This window comes from Patiria miniata, unplaced genomic scaffold, assembly GCF_015706575.1.
Source record: "Patiria miniata isolate m_02_andy unplaced genomic scaffold, ASM1570657v1 HiC_scaffold_25, whole genome shotgun sequence".
NCBI classification, from domain to species: domain Eukaryota; kingdom Metazoa; phylum Echinodermata; class Asteroidea; order Valvatida; family Asterinidae; genus Patiria; species Patiria miniata.
This window is the reverse complement of record NW_024037064.1, coordinates 8,914,085-8,935,306: the sequence shown is the minus strand read 5'-3', so window position 1 is coordinate 8,935,306 and position 21,222 is coordinate 8,914,085. Positions and strand designations below refer to the sequence as shown.

The 21,222-nt window shown below is 40.8% G+C and overlaps 1 protein-coding gene across 1 annotated transcript in view; it reads right to left on the bottom strand.

The window, feature by feature from the left end:
• Positions 1-1,247: 1,247 nt before the first annotated feature.
• The window catches only part of LOC119733451 (dual specificity tyrosine-phosphorylation-regulated kinase 1B-like), a 44,027-nt gene continuing 24,052 nt past the window's right edge, over positions 1,248-21,222 (bottom strand). The window contains exons 2-10 of the mRNA XM_038207014.1: positions 18,309-18,613; positions 17,066-17,254; positions 12,034-12,181; positions 8,915-9,201; positions 7,566-7,712; positions 7,026-7,163; positions 5,365-5,495; positions 4,215-4,390; positions 1,248-2,387 (exon numbers count right to left, since the gene is read on the bottom strand). Of these exons, the coding sequence (XP_038062942.1) occupies positions 1,612-2,387; positions 4,215-4,390; positions 5,365-5,495; positions 7,026-7,163; positions 7,566-7,712; positions 8,915-9,201; positions 12,034-12,181; positions 17,066-17,254; positions 18,309-18,613 (2,297 nt within the window). The 3' untranslated portion in view covers positions 1,248-1,611. The remainder of the gene's footprint in view (positions 2,388-4,214; positions 4,391-5,364; positions 5,496-7,025; positions 7,164-7,565; positions 7,713-8,914; positions 9,202-12,033; positions 12,182-17,065; positions 17,255-18,308; positions 18,614-21,222) is intronic.

The following is a 21,222-nucleotide window of genomic DNA, read 5'->3' as shown; positions in this document are numbered from 1 at the left end:
AAGAGGTAAGAATTCCCAGCCTACATGAAGCAGGATTGACTGGCTGTGACTGTCGATGTAACTCGATACAGCTTTGTTTTGACTGTGGGTAATCGATAAGCCAGCTGGGCCCATAACATGCCCGCTTTGTCTGTTCATGGTCTGTTGACTGAATTTGACTAGTCACAGTGCTTGCTTGACATAATGATCTGACTGCTGGTGACTAGCCTGTGTTAAAGGTACAGCAGGGGAAGTGGATAGACATTTTGACTGCCTGTGACTGTTTAAATAGCAGGAGGGTTAATGGATTACTACTTTTTGAGCAAATATTGCCGCTGGGTTAGTGTGCTTGATGTGTATACTGTTCATGCTGAAATTAACGGTGCTACATGTAATTCCTTTGCAATCCACTCTGTGCATGAACAGTAGATTGCAGTTTGTGACCACTTTTGAAAGTCCCCATAGGAGGGAATCACTATGTGAACATACTGGCTCATGCGTGTATTGGCTCGTGCCCATATGGCACGAAGTACCTGACTAATTGTATTCTGAATGTGCACAAAAAACACCCATAGTATCTTCGCATGAGCGTCAAGCATTATCGGCAATGGACCTAACGCCGTTTGCGAGTTAGCCACACCCCTTAGGCAACCCTATGGAGTTTGTGTACACTACTTTTTGTTTGTTCCAGATTTTGCGCGTTCCGCGTCCATTTGTATATCATGTAATTGGACAATATTTCACAAGCTGCATTGACGTGATTCTAACACGATTCTACCGCGATAGGTCAATTCATTTGAATGTCCCTCCCAGTGACCTCCAAGGCTCCCTTTGTAATTGTTGAGGGGTACTTGTGAACAGAGTCCATAGCACTAAGCAGCTCCTGGTACAACATATTTTAGAACACTGTGAGCTATTTCTTAAAGGTAGGAGCCGGAAGAACACACAAGCAGGGGCAAAGTACAATGTAAGTAGAAGAAACCCTCATTTTTTTTTAACTACATGTAGGGCTGTAGATAAACCACTCAACAGATTCAGGAGGAAATTTCCACAGCAACTGTATCTCACTGGAGTAGGGGATAGATGCTTTTAGAAGAGTCCTGTAGCTGGCTGCTCCCAAACCAACTGATGATGATGGTGATGATGAAGATGATGATGTAGACGATGATAGAATCTGGAGAATCCCTTTTGGTAAGTGAAGATTTCTCAGAGAAAGTGTCAATCAGTGTTGATTTTGTTCAGGTGTCACATCTATCACAGAGAGGGTAACGAGAAACTGAAGCTTTCTTGCTAGCCTACCTCTTTGTAAAGAATGGTGGAGACCAAGGGAGGATACAACACGGAACACTCGAGGACTTTGCATTCATCAGTTGGGTAGGTATCACACATCAATTGCAGGACCCAATTTTCCATGTATGAGAAGCAAGTCCTCCCCCCTTCAGGTTAATGGAAGAGTACAGTATGTACTTCATCAAGCATTTTTGGGGTCACTGCATTCTTTGCATGGGGGGTGGTTTCACCGTTGCAACACGGGGCCCAAGAAGAACCTCATTAAAAACGGTGCAGTTAAAAAAAACACTTATCTACAATGCTCTCTAGCTAAAATAAGTAATCTACAAATATTGACAGAGGTTAGTGGCTCACAACGGGGCTTTGTTGTACCACGCCCACCATTGGTGACTCGTCACCCTGTCTTGTTGGTTGTGTCGTCACTAGAACTGGGTTCACAGAGGCTTGCGCTGTTATCGAGTACCCATAGGGTGCCGTCCCCACAGCCGCTGCATAATTTATATTAGCGTTCGTTGCACTCGGTCCATGTATATGGGGGTTACTGCCAGACGTCGTCGTGTGGGCATGGCTCCCTAGTAACGAGTGGGTGTTCCCCCCGTAACCGGCTAATTGCATATTCATGGATCCGCTCTGGGTACAATCCAACTGTCCGTGGTACACATAGCCAGACCCTGTTGTAGCGTCCGAGGCGTTGTAGTGCGCATGCGCTGGCGCACCGGAAGACAAGTTCGTGACGGGATTTTGCGACGGCTGGGGGACTACGATGGTGTTTTGTGTGACCCCACCTGTACTGGAAGGGGACGCATGGTGCGGGTGGTGCTTACGCGAGTGTCCGTGGGAGTGGTACCCCCCGTGAAAGTGTCCGTGTGCACTGTTGTTTGGCCTGGCGGTGATGGAGTTGCCATCTCCGGAACCCCAGGTTTGCGACGCCGCGGCCGTGCCGGCACCGTGAGTTGCAGAGGGCTCATAATCCATCGTGCCGCTACCTGCGGCGGTGTGCTGGGAGGCATGATGGGAACCACCCTGGTGGGAACCAGTCGTGTTTGTCTGGGATGGATCTGAGCGTGCTCGACCTCCAGACCCTGAGCCCGACCCCCGACTCCCACCTGTTGCTCCACCTAAAAGTAAATCACAGAAAATGGTCAATGGAGGAATGGTTGCACTTTTAATCAGTCAATCCGACGAACTCAACTTTCTTCCGTTGATGAAATTTTGTGAAGTCACATTTTGTGATATCACATTTTGAGTTGCATTCAGCCCATGCCTGTCCACTAGTTCTATTATGCATATTACTTATCGCTCACTGCGTTCACACCACTGAATTTGACAGCAGTATTCCATCTATAACCTCAAGTAAATTTGCTTCGAAATTCCAAGTTTGCTAAACTTCAAAAACAGGCAGTAACGTACATGTAAAACCAATGACACATTCTTCTCAAATCTTTGAAAAAAATTGGAACATCAACTCAAGCCTAACATGAAGCAATGGTTATTATAACACCTCACCCACAGATTCTGTGTCTTGACTGGCCGAGAGCGAGTCACATGTTACTTTCTAATTTTGCTATCTTTCTGTGCACGGTCAAAAGTACTATACCCGTAGCAACCAAAGTACTATTTCCACGGCGCGGTATTTGTGTGCAAATGGATGCTGGTGTGCGCGTTGCACGTATTGTTCCAAAGACAGCGCGTCGCAGACTTGGGTTCATACATTTCGTGAAGGGGTAGTTTGGAAGAGAGAAATACATTTTCCACCAATTTTGTATTGAAAATGAAGTTTTTTTCAACTGTGTTCAGATTTAAATAATTTAAAATATTAAAATCAAGCAGAATCTGTGGGTGAAGTGTTATAAAACAAATATTGAATGCTTTTATCTCGTGGTAAAGTAAAACTAGCCTCCCTCGGTGATCCATGGACCATTCTAATGTCCATGGATCACCTCGGGAGGCTAGTTTTACTACACCACTCGAAGCATTCAATATTTGTATACTGGACTCTGCTATCCATATTCCATCCAATAACTGCAAATGTTTGTATTAGGTTTTAGCAGAATTAGTACAGTTTGGTTGAAGTTGACTCTTATCTGATGGAACATTCTAGGCGTGGGGTTTTGGATGCAAATTTGGATACCAGTTGATAAAACTGGATCTCTCTAATATTTTTCAAGTTTGGAAAGATGAAATCTCACTTAGGATCTTTAAAGGGAATATACATCATTTGCTTTTGCTGTAATTTTCAGAAATGGATGGAATTGGGGGGTTGGAAATATATAGCAATAATAGTTACACTGACTTTTTTGAGGTTTTGGGTTCGAAAATGCTATAAAAACCAAGAAATCATTTTCCTGTAGTCTGGTTCCCTGACTCCATTTAAGAAGAAACAGAGCAGTTTACATATATTGGGGAGTTGTAAGGTCAGGGAACCAGTCTAGCTGGCTTGTACCCGTTCATAGGTGTGTAATCGATTGCAAACAAGTGCGACTGGGGCCAGTATTTGAAAAAAAGCCAGTTTTTTTCCAACGCTGATCAGCCGATCAGCGTTGGAAATTGATACAAAAATACCACTTTTCTAGAAAATGACATTATACCAGGTGCCATGATTTTACAGGATGCTTTACACTGTCATTCACTAACAGTCCAGCAAAGGTATTTCAAAATGATTTGCTAGTTTTATCTTTTGATGTTTGCAAATGTTGTATTTGCCCTTTAAGGGGCACTGCTGGGGTGTCATTGGGGAAAGGAGGATTTTAAGATCTCCCATTCATCACTCATGTTGGGAAAATTGTGTTACTCTTAGCAAAAGCAGCTGCAAATTCGTGTCGGATGGTTTGAAGTACCAATAACCTTGTACAGCACCAGCTTGTGCCAGACGAGGCAAAAAGAAAAGAAAAAGAAAACCCAGAAGATACTGGTCTCTTAAAAAAAATCAAAACTGAAGACCTCACCTGAACTTGAGCCCGAGGAAGCATCCCCTGTTGGGGGCGTGGCGGCCTGGTCCATTGCGGGACTTGTGGAGGGGGTGTTACTCGTGTTCGTGCTCTCGTCCGCCGTTCGCTTGAAGAACGAGTGCTGGAGGGCGTAGTAGGGCTTGATTCGCACCGCTGGGTCGTACTCAAGCATTCTGATGGGAATAAAGGTAAGACTTTCATGTAAAAAGATAACAAATCTTACAGTTTAGGTGAAATATTGTCATGAAATAATGAGAGATACATGTAATGACTTTTGATATACAACATTGTTTAACTTTTTTTTTAAATGGCAAATTGTTGCACTACTTAAAAAAGTCAATTGCATAAATGAGACTAAAAAACAAATGTTTTTTGTACTTTTTGGATTGTTTTTTAGTGTGCACTGTGATGTCAAATCTTCAGCATGGAAAGAAAATAATGTAAGTAATTACTTTGAAGTTTTCTGTGATTTCAATTGTGAACGTTTTGTTAAAGTAACACAACTAAAGAGGGCTCTCAGTAGCTCTATAATGTCAGGAATGGAATGCTGGTTCCTAGCCCCTTCCATTATTCCTAGACCACCAAAGGAGGGGAAAGGAACCCGTCTACGTACCAAAACGGACCAAGGCTGAACAGACAAATTAGTTTGAATGGGGTTGGAGCTTGTGTCCATCAGAACACTGTATTCCACACATCACATTTTCTTTGCTCAATTTTCGTAGTCGTAGTCCTGAGAGTCATACCTGACGCACTGTGACCCTTTTGATGATGGAGTTACACCTGTCCAAAGCTGCCCGGTAGGCAGGTCAGAGACATGCCTGTCGGTTAATTTAACTCATCGGCCCAACAGAGTTTCTGTCTGCTATGTGAACGACTGCCTTCAACATTTCCTTGAACAATAATCTCTAGATTATCTACTTCTCTTCTTGAAACATGGCCAAAATACTGCAGTTTATTTTTGTCCTTCCTTTGGGACACAGTGGTCGTATCATCCCCGAACAAATTTCTGACATCATCATTTGTTTTCCACTCCTTCCTTGCTCAACTATATATTCTTTTAAATTATCAATCAGTGAGATGAATCTGACGGAGAAAATTACCAAGAAAAGAAAATCTTGGCACTTGGGAACTTGGCAACCCTACTCACCTCAGTATAAGGTCCTTGAACTTGAGGTAGTCGGACACCGAGTGGCCCAACTCTCCTGCCCGCCTCCCGCCTGGACCCCCAGTCTCCACCCCTAAAATGTCGTGGAGTTTCCTTGACCCTGGTGACTTGTACTGTAGGAAAACAGCCAACAGAAGTGTTATATTTACTTGTTATTTTTTGGCAATCAGCCAGGATAGCTAAATAAAACTTTTTGAATTATTTCCAGGGCTGTCCTGTGGAATTTACACTTTCTGAGGTAAGAATACCTCATACTTACATTTTTTTGTGGAGTATCATGGTCTGGCAGTTAAGAGCACTGGACTCATGCTCTGGTGTTTCAGAGGCAACAGTGGCGTGGGTTCGAGCCCGCCGGGTGGACACTTGTGCCCTTAAGCAAGGCACTTAACCATTATTGCTTTGTCCTTCGAATGGGACGTAAAGTTGTAGGTCCCGTGTGTTGTGTAATACAATACACATAAAAGAACCCAGTGACACTTATCGCTAAGAGAAGGGGTTTGCCCGGTGTTTCTGGCCTCCTGTTGAAACTCCCACGCGGAGTGTTTAGAAGAACCAACCAAGAACCAAGAATCAGGGAATCACGTAGATATTGATAACTGCCCTGGGCGGTATTTGAACATAGGTCACAGACGGGGAAGGTGAGCAAAGTACTGCTACGCTAACCTGATCCCCATCCATGATAGCTAATCAATAATCACTATCCTTAGCCATTATCTGAATACATACTCTATATCTTCCTATCAGATACGGAATCTTACAGCCAGTGCATTGCTGTCTTCATGACCTCTTCAAGTTTATATGATATGAGGACAGGTCTCGAGTCTATATTTTACCATACCCAGGCTGAATGAATCAAACCCCTACCCTAACAGAACATTTTCCCCTGCCTTTAACCGTGTCTGGAGGTTACGGTTTTGAGTTACCCCACACACTGAAGGAAAATCCAGGTCATACTGCAGGCCTGAACTACCTTTTTCCCCTCCAAATTTGTAGTCTAAAAACAAATCCATCACAAATCCGGTCGAAAATGGATCACAATTCAATTCACCAGTCTGGTCATCACAAGAACAAGGAATGAACAATTACAAAAGAATATTTCAATCTAACTTGACCAGAAAATGCATGATTTGTATTATTAAGTGACTTGTGACTGACTTCTGATAGGCTTTGTGACTGACTTGTTACTGACTTATCGTTTCAGTTTGCGGTAACACCATGTAGTAATAACTACTTTCGCTCAGTAGATATTTAGTTCTGATAAGAACTTGTCCAGCTTATTATAAACTTTCGCTAAGTAGTTTTAGTTCTGATACGAACAGTGTTGCTTTAAGTTCTAAAAGAACTTGTCTTTGGTTTCAACGGTTTGACTAGCCTCCTCTAGGAGACGATGTTACTGACTTGTGATAGATTCAATTACAAAACTGTTTTGATCTCCCTGAGCTAAGATTCATACAGGGTGTGAGTGACCACTGATCAAAAGAGCTGAAAACAGCTGAAAAGGGTGTAAAAAAGCTGAACTTTGGAAATCTCCTATAGATACTTTTGTACACAGTAAGTGAGGGAAAAAGCTGAAATCCAAAACAAAAAAAGCTGAAATCAGCTTTAAAGCTGAGATTTCACACCCCTGATCCATAGCTCTCTACCTTCTTGCCGTCTCTCGTCTTCTTGAGCACCCAGACTTTGTCGGATTTGATGAAGTACTTGTGGGCCTTGGGCGCCTGATCAATGATATGCGGCGGGGGCATCCCGAGAACCTCAATGATCTTGTTCATCTGATCCACCTGTGGTCAAAAGCAATAAGTGTAACAACAGCATGTCATGAATGTACCAAAACATTTCATTATTTCATCCTTGGTCCTACTTAAGAATTCAGAATGGGTATCATGCTCCCAGTTCTTTTCTAAGCAAGACATTGATAGGTAAATGTGAATATTTTTTATTTGAAGAATCCATGATCCCTGAACATACATTAAGAGTTGGTATCATGGTTTCTGCCTCCCAAATCAGATATTCACAGGTTCGCAATGAAAGATTCATAATTCAAGGAATGCAAACGGGAAGCAAATTTGATGCATATAACACTAGCAGTGAAACCAAAAACTTGACATTCGCATTCATTACGAGAAAGAAATGAAATGGTCCTCAAGAGTCACATCCAGACATGACAGATCAACTTGACTAACCTCGTTGGAGCCACTGAACAACGGTTCTCCCGTGTGCATCTCGACAAGTATGCATCCCAGACTCCACATGTCGATTGCCATGTCGTAGGGGATACCCAGCAGAACCTCTGGGGACCTGTAGAACCGACTCTGGATGTACTGGTATATCTACAAGGGGTCGATGGAAAGGTTACAAGAAAACCATTAAAATTAAAATATAAACAACAATGGAAACCTTACTTTTAATAATAATAGACTCTATTTGCAAGTATCCACCAAGCAGGAAGTGTGAAACATCACATTAAGGTCTCCGTGTTTGACAGGTTCCTATCCGCCAGTGTTGTAGTAAGGGCCATCCCTAGGCCTCAAAAGTTCATCACAAGCCAACCACAAGCTATCAGGTCCTAAAGTTAAGTCACAAGGAGTGGAGTGTCATGGCCTAGCGGTTAAGAGCACTGGACTCATGCTCTGGTATTTCAGAGGCAACAGTTCGAGCCCGGGCCCGGACACTTGTGCCCTTAAGCAAGGCACTTAACCATTATTGCTTCGTCCTTCGGATGGGACATGAAGCCGGAGGTCCCGTGTGTTGTATAAGGCCCAACGCACGTAAAAGAAGCCAGTAACACTTATTGCTAAGAGAAGGGGTTAGCCCCGGTGTTTCTGGCCTCCTAGTTATACTCCCTTGTGGAAGTCCTTAGGAAAAGAACCAACCAAGTACTAAGTACAAGCTATTCAAATGAGCAGTGACACATGCAGTCTATTGTTAATGTTCATTCTCTGTTACTTGTTAACTTGTGATTTGCTTGTGACTGGACTAATGATCGACTTCGATCGACTCTGATAGAGTACAACACTGCTGGTCCTTCCCCTTCAAAGTTGGCAACACTTTGTTTTGCTCGGTGCCTGGACAATGGTTTGATTACTAAACAACACCACACATGGAGTACAGACATACACAGTTAGTACCCTGCACTGGCCCTTGTTGCTAAGTTGCACAGCGCCCTCATTTGGTCACGCACGAAGTCCATTAGCCAGTAGTAATAACTGGAAAAACTATCCATAAAAATGGATACCACCTTCATAATCCAGATTCCACACCTAACAATCCAGTCTCAACAAACTGAACACGAGTATGAACAACCTGGATGTTTTCAATTTTCCTCACATTTTTTCAACCAAATACATGTACATGCACTTTCTGAACCAGAAATTACTTCAGAAGGCATACATACTTGTGATACACAACAATTTAGTTGAGTATACTAACTGGTGATAGCGCCCTCTTGTGACACTTTAAGACCATGTATTTCACATGTGCCAACCAGTTTGAATAAAGAACCTTTTATTATGCAGCAACCTTTGACCCTTACCCTTTGACCTAGCTGACAGGAGCTTCCAAAGTCCACAATCTTGATTGCACTTCGCTTTGGGTTGCACAGCAAGATGTTCTCTGGCTTCAGGTCGCAATGGATGATGTTCAGCTCCGGCGTGGCCAGAAACAGCAGCGCCGTGCACATCTGCTGCGCAAACTTGCGCGTCAGGTTGAGCGAGACGCCGCGGAAGTTAGTGTTCCTCAGAAGATCGTAGAGATTGTAAGAAAGAAGCTCGAAGACTAGACACAGGTGGTTGCGGAACATGAAATGACGCTTAAGTTTGACTGTGGAGAAGAAAAAGACACCCAGTTAATGTTAAAGACCAAAGAAAACATCTTATTGACCTCTGCCTTTTGCCTAAATTGAATAACATCCGGTACACAGACTCCTTCATGTGCTGCACACATGTCAACTTGGAATTCTCCAGACTAAAGATATTGTTGCCATGTTACCTGATTCAGGCAGGCTCTTTGCCTAGCAACAAGACATTGTCCAATTTGGGTGAAAGTGGCACCATACCATTCCATACAGAGCTTGACCTTCTTTTTGTTTGTAAACATTGAGCCTTATTTTTATGGACAATCATCAGTGGCATAAATTTCAACTGTGGCAGGTGACAGATTTTGCCCCCAAATCACAGTATTTAAAGGGAATATACATCATTTGCTTTTGCTGTAATTTTCAGAAATGGATGGAATGGGGGGGGTTGGAAATATAAAGCAAATATAGTTACACTGACTTTTTGGAAGTTTTGGGTTCGAAAATGCTATAAAAACAAAGAAAAACGATCATTTTCCTGTAGTCTGGTTCCCTGACTCCATATAAGAAGAAACAGAGCAGTTTACATACATTGGGGAATTGTAAGGTCAGGGAACCAGTCTAGCTGGCTCGTACCCGTTCATAGGTTTGTAATAGATTGCAAACAAGTGCAATGGTCAATTGGGGCCAGTATTTGAAAAAAAGCCAGTTGTTTCCAACGCTGATCGGCCGATCAGCGTTGGAAATTGATACAAAAATACCACTTTTCTTGAAAATGACAGTATACCAGGTGCCATAATTTTACAGGATGCTTTAGACTGTCATTTACCAACATCCCATTAAGGTATTTCGCAAAAACTTGGTAGTTTTATTTTTCGATGTTTGCAAATGTTGTATATTCCCTTTAAAAGAAAGGCTTCTTCATTTAACTCTCAGTAGTGCCTGTTGATTGTTCAGTGTTTGAATAGTCAGACAGTACTTTTAGAAAACACTGATAGTTACTTTTGTTTTGCAATGGTTGTTGCTTTAGATTGCTGACCTTTGGACGTTAAAAAGTGCAGAACGTATCGCAAAAGAAATGTCTATTCAAATCAGACTGCTCACTTGTACACATCAAGTACAAGTTCAACAGCTGTAAAATAGCGACACCTCACTGTCCTCACCCCCACAGTTAATACAATGTGTACAATCACGCTGAAACCCAGTAACCTGACACGACCCGGGCAAATCATCACCTGTGCTTAGGTGTGAAAACTATTCAGGTCGTGTTTCGACACATTTCTGACCTGATACTATGACGCAACTGTCAAACACAACTTTCAAGTGATGACATGATGCTCTTCTTTTTATCATATTTATCAGCCGGTTTTTTTTTCATGACCCTTACATCACCTTTGGAAAATAAACAAACTTGGGCTCTAAAACTATTAATATTCAGCCTGGGAAAGTTTCAGTTTTGGTCATGCTACAAAGCTGTGTACTACCGAGTCATTTGTACATGTAATAAGCTCAAACAGTTCAGAAGGCAACTTCCTTTTTTTCAAACAACTTCGGTACCAAGTACGGATGACATTTTTGCCAAGAACATTTCTGAATTTTCAAAAGTCAACGGAGCAGCAACCCAAATTTTCATTCAATGTACATACAAGTAGAACACCTTGATATTGAACACGATGGGGTCCATATTTTTTTTATATAAGTAGTCATTCGTTATAGTGATTGTACATTATGTGCTTGGCCAGTTTCAAACAAGTATGTTTAAAACCGGTTAGGGGCCTGGCCCAATTTCATAGCACTGATTAACAGTTAGCAGAAAAGTTGTGCTTACTATAGCAGAAAATCATGCTGAGCTGCTTAAGCACTATTTCATGCTAACGGTTGCGCGCGCATGGAGATTTGTATTGTTACGTCACTGATTTAAGCAAAGTTTTCTTATGGGTTAAGCGTGCTTTTGCTGTGCTTACTGCTTAACGGTCCCTATGAAATAGATGGAGGCTCGGTAAGCACGAAGTCGGCTGTTAAGCAGTGCTATGAAATTGGGCCCTGGGCGCGCGGATAATGGCCTGAGCTGAAGGCAAGGGTCAACAGATTTTAATATTTCGTAAGCCAAAGGGGCTGTTTGTTACAGCCAAATGTCCTTTTTGACATGTTCGGCATTTTAATGTACTTCCAAAGAGCACCAACCCCTTCGAATTTAGCTGTACCAGCACAAGTACTGCACTTGGTGTTGATTTGCCAGGTACTAATAATGTACCAGCTTACTGTTGGATAATTACATTGTTGTGTGTATCTACATTACACTGAAACCAAAAGAATGACCAGTATTTTCTTGCCAAACGAAAACCAATTGCTTCCCTGTATACACAGAGCATGGAGGTTTTACAGGAATAGAATTAAGCAAATAAACACACCACTCCAGATACATTTCCTTCTTGGAAGGGACTCTCCCTTCGTAAACCCGTTTCCTCTTCCCTGGCCGAAACTAAATATAGTGGATGGTGAGTCTTCATTCGCTATCTGTTTGATCGCTTTGCATAATTTATGCATCAATTAATATTATTAACATATTAGACATGTTTATTCATTTAAAGGATGTTCTAGAGCAGGTGTCACTCTATTCAAGCTCTTCAGCTTCTGAAATGAGGTAATTTAAATGGACTTGGAGTTTTTTCTCACAAAACAACTCATTTGCATAATTCACACCCATTACAAGAGCTTCCAATTAGTACCATAATTTATGTTTATTCACGAGCTGCTTTGAATTAACCGTGCAGGCTTATGCAAATGACTCTTAGAGATTTCCATTTAAGAAGGCTCTATCAGAATTAGTCGTTTGCATAATGAATTCGCACACTCACCAATATAGTACTTGCAATCGGTGTCATGTTTATTCATGAGCTCCAGGAGGCGGACCTCTATCTGAGCTTGATTGAGGAAGGGTTTCTTGTTCTTGATAATCTTGATGGCGACATATTCCTGTTCCTGGTGGTCATATGCCTTGGCAACCTGTGGGGAAACAATACATAAATCCTTGAAAAAATGTGCATTTTACGATTAAGTTTAACAACCATCGTTCAAAAATCCTGCTAAATAAGCCATTTGCGGGTTAAATTTGAATAAAATCTGGAACGCTGACTTAATACAATGCTTTGCACGTTTTAACCTAGCATTCTCCCGACCAAAGAGACTGTTACTATATCACGTGATTCGGGGCAAGCCTTATGCTAGCAACCCCCAGCTCCGGCATGGTCTGGTGTCTTTGTGCCATTCTCACCCATTGTGAGCGATGTATTGATGCTGAGCGTCTCTTACGTAACTATGCAAGAGCTTGCCCCCGAATCATGTGATTAGCAACAGTGTCTTTGGTCTGGAGAATTCACAGTTAAAATGTGCCAAGCATTCTGAGCAAGTCATTGTACCAGACGTTTTTCAAATGTAAATCCCAAAGGGTATAGGTTACACGCAAATGGCTTATTGGTTGAGAGGGGGAAATAAATTTGCATAATGCCAGAGGAGATTGTGTTCAATGCTTACTGTTTGAAATCTATCGGTAGCAAAAACAAGTCGCTAACCATACAAATGAAATTAACCAATGCAATACAAGAGACCGTCTGAAAGAACTCTGATTTATTTTTTGGGCACATTATTAGAATCCGTGGAAGAATTGACAGTCTAAAACAAGGAGAAATGTCATTCAAATGCCTGTAAAAAAAAAAGAACACGGAATAGACTGAAATTGATTTAATAATATCCCAGAGATAAGAATTAAAATGGAACACTAAGCAAACACATTCACAGGCTATGAGGCAGAGATAATAACTATAACCATAGAATACAATTGATAAACAAACAAGCAACGTTTAGCAAACTGATACAAGTACAACACTATCTCAAAGTTTAACAACATACATGTAGGCCAATGGAAAATCAAAGAAGTCAGAGGGGCTGATGATTCGACCCTGTAAGAATTTTTCTCGAAGAGTAAAAAGACAGATCCCGCAAGGCTGAAACGTCATGCCCTCTACCAGTAGCTTTTGTTGATTTATATATCTCGGGCCAATCCAGTCACTAAGCAGAATGTACAATGTAGCAGTTCTATTTATTTCATATTTCAAATGCACAAAGGAATACGCTCAATCAACTCTTCATCAGAAGAGACACCCACACGTGCTGTGTACACAACAAAAGGCAAAAGAAAGAAAAACATTCATTAAACGGATTGTTTGGGTCAGAAATTGCCTCAGGCACAGCGATATTCTGCGAGATTATTCACATAATCGCAATGGACCTGTCTGTCCGTTGATCCGATCGCAGACATCCACCCAGCACTAAGGACCCCCTGCGGTGCTTGCAAAAGTTTGTTGAACCCTCCTGTGACCCGCTCATGACAATAACTCAGTGACATTTAGGGGAAACATGTATGCAGCTTGCTTGGTAATTTCTCAATGGCTTATGCATGTGCACTTCAGTATGTTTGCAAGGCTGTTATTTTGTACATGTTGGAGATTCCTCCCCCCCCCCGGCTCAAAACAGGAAAAAATAATTAGTCTTTGAAAAACAAACTGCTTCCCAGATTAGAGTACTCTTTTGCTCTATAGATTCTCAAGCAACACACTGATGAACTCTCGTTTCACAAAAAGTATATATTACATCCACATGTATGTGAGTTAATCATTAATTTGGGGTCCAAAAGTGTGACCTTTTGAGTGTGTCCCCGTTAAACCTAACCTGTGTAAATTGCCATTCAAGTATCATTAAAATTGATTGCACACTATTGTGTTATTTGTTTGGCATGTACTTTGCTTTACATAACCACTCTTGGAGACTATAGAAGGCATTGAAGAATGTGTCCTACATTGTAAATTACAAAATCTTATACGTGTCAGATGTAACTGGGACACACAGAAATTGGACCCCAAATTCATGGAATGACCCATTTATACATGTACACTAATTTCTTATTTTTGTGCCTGCGAGTATGTAAACACCGGCAATCGTGGACCTAGGACAAAAGGGTTAGGGCACACACAATACATCCACGATTGACCGATAGTCTGCGATTGAAATTTGTGTACAAAACCAATGAGAATGAAGATTACAGACAATACGGGGTCCCCGATTGCCGGTGTTAACAAAGATGTTTGTGTGTGTATGTGTGAATGATACCTTCATTTCAAATGCACAAACCAAAAGAGTTTGTATTTTGTAATTGATCAGAAAGGCATTATTTCTGAAACAATGGACGCTCTGCTTCTACCATCTAGGTATATCTTTGGTTACATTTATAGGATTTTAAGCTTCATTCGAACTCATTGTGGATCAAGGAAACAAAACTGAAATTTAAAACCCATATCAATAAAAGCTCACAATTATCTTCTGTTTTCAGCCTTTTGCCACGGTCTCCTACCAACTGGATCCAGTGTGCAACACGTATAATTCCTGTCTGAGTATTTTTTTAAACAGACCATTCCTAGTCATTAACACATTTCCATTTGAAATCGGACAAGTCCCCATTAAAAAAAACCCTACATTGCAAACCAGCGTGAAATTAACCACCCCACCCACTACCACACTCATGAACATCAATGTGTAAACATTAATTCAAGCTCGAAAAGGAAAGGGAAAAAGAAGTCGGCTATTTTTAGAAATCCATTAGGGACGACAGAGTTTCCGTTTACTGGGAACCCTAAACAATCACATTGTAATAACCAATGTTCCGTAACGGAATGAGGCCAGTGCATGCATGATCATGTGCCGAAAGCTCGTAAGGTTTCCATGCGCACATCAAAATTAATTGATTTTTGGCCCCCTGGAATGTCTGTGTTTGAAGAAGACAAGCCACACGTAAATGTATGGTGGCAAACATGCAACAAACTGGATTTTTGTAAAAACTTATCAGCACAGAAAGTTGGGTGAATAAGCAAGTCAAAATTGTCAAGGATCTATATGTCAGTTATATAAACCAAACATTGAGTGGCTTTAAATTGTGAAATGGGAGGAATATTATCGCTCTGTAAAATCTGGACTTTTTCAGTTCACTCGGCTTCGCCTCGTGAAATGGAAAAGTCCAGATTTTACCTTGCGATAATATTCCTCCCATTCCACTCTGAGCCATTCAATATTTGTGTAACAGTTCATTAACGACTAATGACTTGACTTGAGACTGAAAGACTTGTGATGGACTTGCAGGGGCTCGAATGCAACACTGCCCAAAATATGCATCAAATGAAACCGGAAGGAAAAAACTCCCTCTATTTCATGCGTGACTGAGCCGTAACCCTGTATGCAATGCATGACGGAATGCACTCAATGCACGGGGTCATATTTGTGGGTCAAACTGTGTCGTCTAGGGAGCCAATGCCATACATCATACCACAACTAGATGATTAAATCCGGTCAAATCATCCATAGTAATTCCATTTTGATGTATGAGGAAATCAGCTTGAAAAACCGGGTGGATGGGTAAAATGACTTTCGGAATTCCCCTTTTGGAATTCCGTAGCCAACTGCAAGAATAGTGTACTTCTTTTTACGTGTACACTTGTCTGGATTTTTTTTGGTCAATTTCCAGGGAAAGATTATTCAAGAAGGTTAAGTTGGTCATTTCCGCATCAAAATTGACTCTTTTATTGTTGGGAAAAGGGAAACCTACATGTACGATTGTGCCATCAGATTTGGATAAATGACATACTTGAAAAGGTGGTAATTACCTTTACATTTGTAATCGCTTGTTTAAATATAACTGTATTGTACTTACATTATCCAACTTTGTATTGGTTTATTGGAGAGTGCTAAATAAATGTCAACTGAATTGAATTGAATTGATCAATGAAAAAAGATTCAAGAAAGGTACAAAGGACTAAATTACTGAATTTGTTCACAGCATCATACCCTGGTAACTTACGATGGTTGTACTTATCGCAAGACTCATCACTTCTAATATTCCTTAATTATGACGAGTTTGGTCAAATCAACCCAGTTTTGCCATGGATTTTAGCAAGAGCGGAATCTCGGCATCTTTTAGACACCCGCCTGTGCTAGGAATGCTATTTTAAGTACTCAATTTTGCTGTAAAATTTAGCAATATGGATACCCCACTTTTCAATGAAAAAAAACCACCTCAAATCACTTACAGAAACGTTGCCAATGTTCGCAAATGATTTCCCATTTGATATGCACAAAATCAGCTTGAATGTTGCCTATGAAAGTTGGAAAGGTTTGCACAAGTGGAACGCACACTAGCCTTGGTCAAGGCGTTCGTCATTATTTGTTCATACGCGGTAAACGATGGCCGCATATCCTCCCTATACAGTGCATTATGTTTTTCTTTATTTTGTGCTAGAGTTCCAGCGCACGACCTCATATGCGAATACAGATAAGTGTAGGCTGGGCCAATATGTGGAGTGTTCAATCACACCTTGATAAATCTCGACGTCATCAAATCATTTGCAGCCTTTCGCCCTTTGCGGACGTGTCAGAAACCACATTTTTTGTGCATTTGTGCGGTGTGTAATGTGAGACATCGACGTACACAACGTGTGTATGTATTACAGAATGTACAGTACACGTCTCGCCAGTACCGCTTGCTAACAATGCAAGTTTCCACGCAACAATTGACCATTAAGAAAACAACTTTTTTAACATTATGAGCACCACCCCCCAAACCTCACATGGAGGCGATCGTCTGGATCCAAATGATTTGCATAAAAAAGTGACCGCATGAGGTTGCTGTTCGCGCTGTATTTTAAATGCACTCCCTAGCTAGGATATGCCGCCGATTGTTTATCGCGTACGGACGAATAATGACGAACGCCTTGACCAAGGCTAAACTTACACCTGTTTTCTTTATGTTTTCTTTATGTTTTCTTTATGTTCAAGCTAATTGCTCACCTGACCGAAGGAGCCCTTCCCGATGAGGGAGTCAATCTCGTACCGATCTTCCCACTTTTCTCCGTTCCGTATGATGTAATCGTAATTATCGTCGTCGTAGCCATCGTTGTAGAGCCGTTTTTCTTTCTTGTGGCTCGTGTCGTCACCCTGAGCTGGCAGAGCGCGACGCTTCTTCTTAGCATAATAAACCTGTGTTCGGGAACAAGTAAAAAGGTTGTAATGAAAATCTGCCTAATTAACCAAAAGCTTTCAAGTTTCAGGCAATGTCCATATATGGGCTTTCAATCAAAGATCATTTTACCCTCTTTAACTGAAACTCACTTCCTATTGGCCCTCTCACTCTATCCAAAATCTCCATGATGCACCTGGGACGACCCCCCCCCCCCAAAAAAAAAAAAAAATTGGCAACCCATATCACACTAGCCAGTGTTTCCCCTGGCTAATGAAATGAGCGAGGTGGTAAAAATTCAAATTGATGATTGAAATAAAATAAACACAGTTTGCGACCTCCAAAGGATGCAGCCCTTACAAAAATGCGAGATGATTCCATTTACACATCCAAATTGTGAGTTCTTGATACATAGAGGTCAAGGAAAATGCTCATTAATTACACAAAATGAATTTTTTTGATTAGTATTTCCTTTAAGGCAAATCTTCACAGCGAGGTGGTGATATTGGCAAAAATTGAGCGAGGTGGAAAAACTGACACTAGCAATAATCCAGCATGGCTTCTACCGTACATGGTTTTGTACTTTTCAACGTACATGGGTACAATTTGTCCTTGTCAGGACTACTTTGAGAGGCTCGTACCAAGTTGAAAATCGAACAAATTATGGCTGGCCTATGAACAAATCAAAAAATGGCAGGCCTTGCTGACGAGAACCATGTTTGGAACGATCTGGGTCTGCTACAGGTGGACCCAAGTGGATTTCAACAATAGGTGAGGCAATGAAAAGGCTTCTCACTGCTGTGGCCTGGGTTCAATTCCTGGCTCAAATCATGTACTTTTTGAGTTGTTCGTTGGTTCTCTCCTGTGCCATGAGGGTTTTTCTCGGGTTCTCCGGTTTTCCTCCTTCTGCAAATATCAACGCTTTTTAATCTGGCTGTGTTCAGTGGAAAGACATGGGTCGTATGGCCCTGCCTTTGGCTTGACCAAGTTGTAGCTGCGTCCTTCGCAATTCAGCTTCTGCTGCGAGTTAAAGGATAAGCCGTTCAAAGTTATTTATTATATTTGTCTGCTTACCTCGTTGATATGCTTGTAGGTCTTGATCAAATCCACACTGAGCTTGCGCAGCGGGGCGGTTGTGGCGTCGCGAAACGTCTGTGGGATACGATTCTGCATGGCGGCCATCTCCTCTTTCTGGTTAACGTAGCCTTGCTCCTCAAAGCTGCCTGCTTGCGGACGGGACGAGCGCGTCACGTGATTGGACAGGGAGCCCTGCGCGGTCGCCATGTCAATGGTGTCTAGATGGCGACGGTGAGACTCCACGAGGTCATCGTCGTGGTAACCATTGGCCGCTGTCAGGGTGTAGCGCTTCGCAGTTGGGCCTGTTCAATGATGAGATCAAAAAAGGATAAAGAGATGATAGTCTTTGTTCGAACAGAAATGCCACCTTCACAAGATTTCACAGGGAGTATAGTGTCATTAAGTCTTCAAACAATGTGAGCTTTTTAACAATAATTTGGTCGGTTACTTTCATGATGATTGCGATGGAATTTGATTCAATGTTATAAATGTGCTTGAGATTGTTGTGCCTTTGCACAAACACAAAAGGTGCGAGATGGAATTTGATTCAATGTTATAAATGTGCTTGAGATTGTTGCGTCTGTGCAGAAACAAAAAAGCGCGAGAATTTCTAGTTGATTGATTCCCGATGTCATTGATCAAACACACTTTTTGGTCCTGGTTCCCTGCTGCATGTGTGCATTGTGATGCACAGCTATTGGTTACCAGCAATGCAACCAACCAGTAATCTGCTACTATTGTCAAACTTCAGGTGAAATTGTTTTTTAAAATGTTCCCGTTTTAGACAGAATTTAAAAGAGTCCTTTTCTGTATTCTTCCAATTACTAAGCAACTTTTTGTGTTTCCGTAACTTTAATTTTATTAGAATTATTGTTTTAGTAAATTCTAATAAATTTTATTAACGTTTAAAAACAACTTTTAGCAATGTATAAAAATAAAGTGGACACTAAAATTTCTCAACGATCAATGTGTTTTTTCGAATTGCATTCCTATTTAAGTTTCTTCATTAAGCGATTTCCTTTGACTCGCATCACAAACTGACTTGATGATTGTATTATTTGTTTCTTTATACTTCTGCAGTTCCAATTAAAAATAGAAAGCCAAACTTTATGATGCAAATTATTTTGAATTTCTTCAACATGTAGATGTTATTAATTTTTTAAATGACAAGACCTTGTTATACAATATTTATGATCGATGCACAAAATGTATGTAAAGCATACGAAACAACCTTCAATAAATCTTTTCTGAAGTGTGTACATTTTGAAGCCGATAACCCCTTTTTTCTTCAAACGCAAAGTACAAAAATCCTCAACTTTGTGCGAACTTTATTTGATGGGTCAAAGGTCAAGTACACCCGCTCAGTGGCTGGGCCTATCAAACGATAGCTTGTTATCAGCCCCCAGAGTTAAGGGATGTTTTTGGAAGCGTGAGAATTTGCACTTGGAGATAAACAAGAAATTTCCAGAAAAACTTGTTACACAAAGGGGGCATGTTCCATCAGCATTTCTATTACATTGTACTACATTGTATTACATTGTATTACATCGTATTTACAATGAATCTATAAAACCATAGAGTGATGTTTTTGGAAGCGTGAGAATTCGCACTTGGAGATAAACAAGAAATTTCAACTTGGGATGTTAGAAAAACTTGTTACACAAAGAGGGGGTTTGATAACCCATCAGCATTTGTATTACATTGTACTACATTGTACTACATTTGTATTACATTGTATTACATTGTACTACATTTGTATTACATTGTACTTCATCGTTTTTACTCCTTGATTAATCCATTAAACCATTGCGTGATGCAGCATTTTATGGCATTTTATGGCGATATAAGGAGTTACAGGCATGACACTTTGGGGGATATAGGGACTAACAAAATGGATTAATATTTGAAATTTTCTCACTTAATAAAGATTAATAAATACTCTAACAATTGAGTAAAATCTTGTGACTTAAAAGTTATTTAATCAATGATGAAGTGTTGAGATTGTCTTTATTTGTTAAGTTTATAACAATAACCCCCCCCCCTAAAAAAAATAAAAAGACATGTGGATTTGTGGTTGATTCCACTCAAGCAGAAACAAGATATTTTGCAGCAGTGGCCAGCCCTTCATTGTTTGATCAGACCGATATTTGGCAATATTTTCCCATTGTCAATGTGCAAATATTTCACAATACAGCAACTCTACCCGATCACAATGGGGCTGGTGCGATAGTCGGGAAGTGCAGGGCAATTGTAATTGTTTAGCCATTCCATCATGGGCCAGGAATGTGCGACTTAGGAACATGTAGGGACACGTGTTAAATGGAAAATACAACATTTGCAAACATCAAAAAATAAAACTACCAAATCATTTTGAAATACCTTGCCGGACTGTTAGTGAATGACAGTGTAAAGCATCCTGTAAAATCATGGCACCTGGTACACTGTCATTTTCAATAAAAGTGGTATTTTTGTATCAATTTCCAACGCTGGTCGGCCGACCAGCGTTGGAAAAAAACTGGCTTTTTTTCAAATACTGGCCCCAATCGACCATCGCACTTGTTTGCAATCGATTACACACCTATGAACGGGTACAAGCCAGCTAGACTGGTTCCTTGACCTTACAATTCCCCAATGTATGTAAACTGCTCTGTTTCTTCTTATATGGACTCAGGGAACCAGACTACAGGAAAATTATTGTTTTTCTTGGTTTTTATAGCATTTTCGAACCCAAAACCTCAAAAAAGTCAGTGTAACTATATTTGCTATATATTTCCAACCCCCCAATTCCATCCATTTCTGAAAATTACAGCAAAAGCAAATGATGTACATGTATATTCCCAGTTCAAAAGGAGACGTGATTTAGTGTTTTTGTTCAATTGCTGTTTGCAAAATAAAGTACCTTTTCAATACA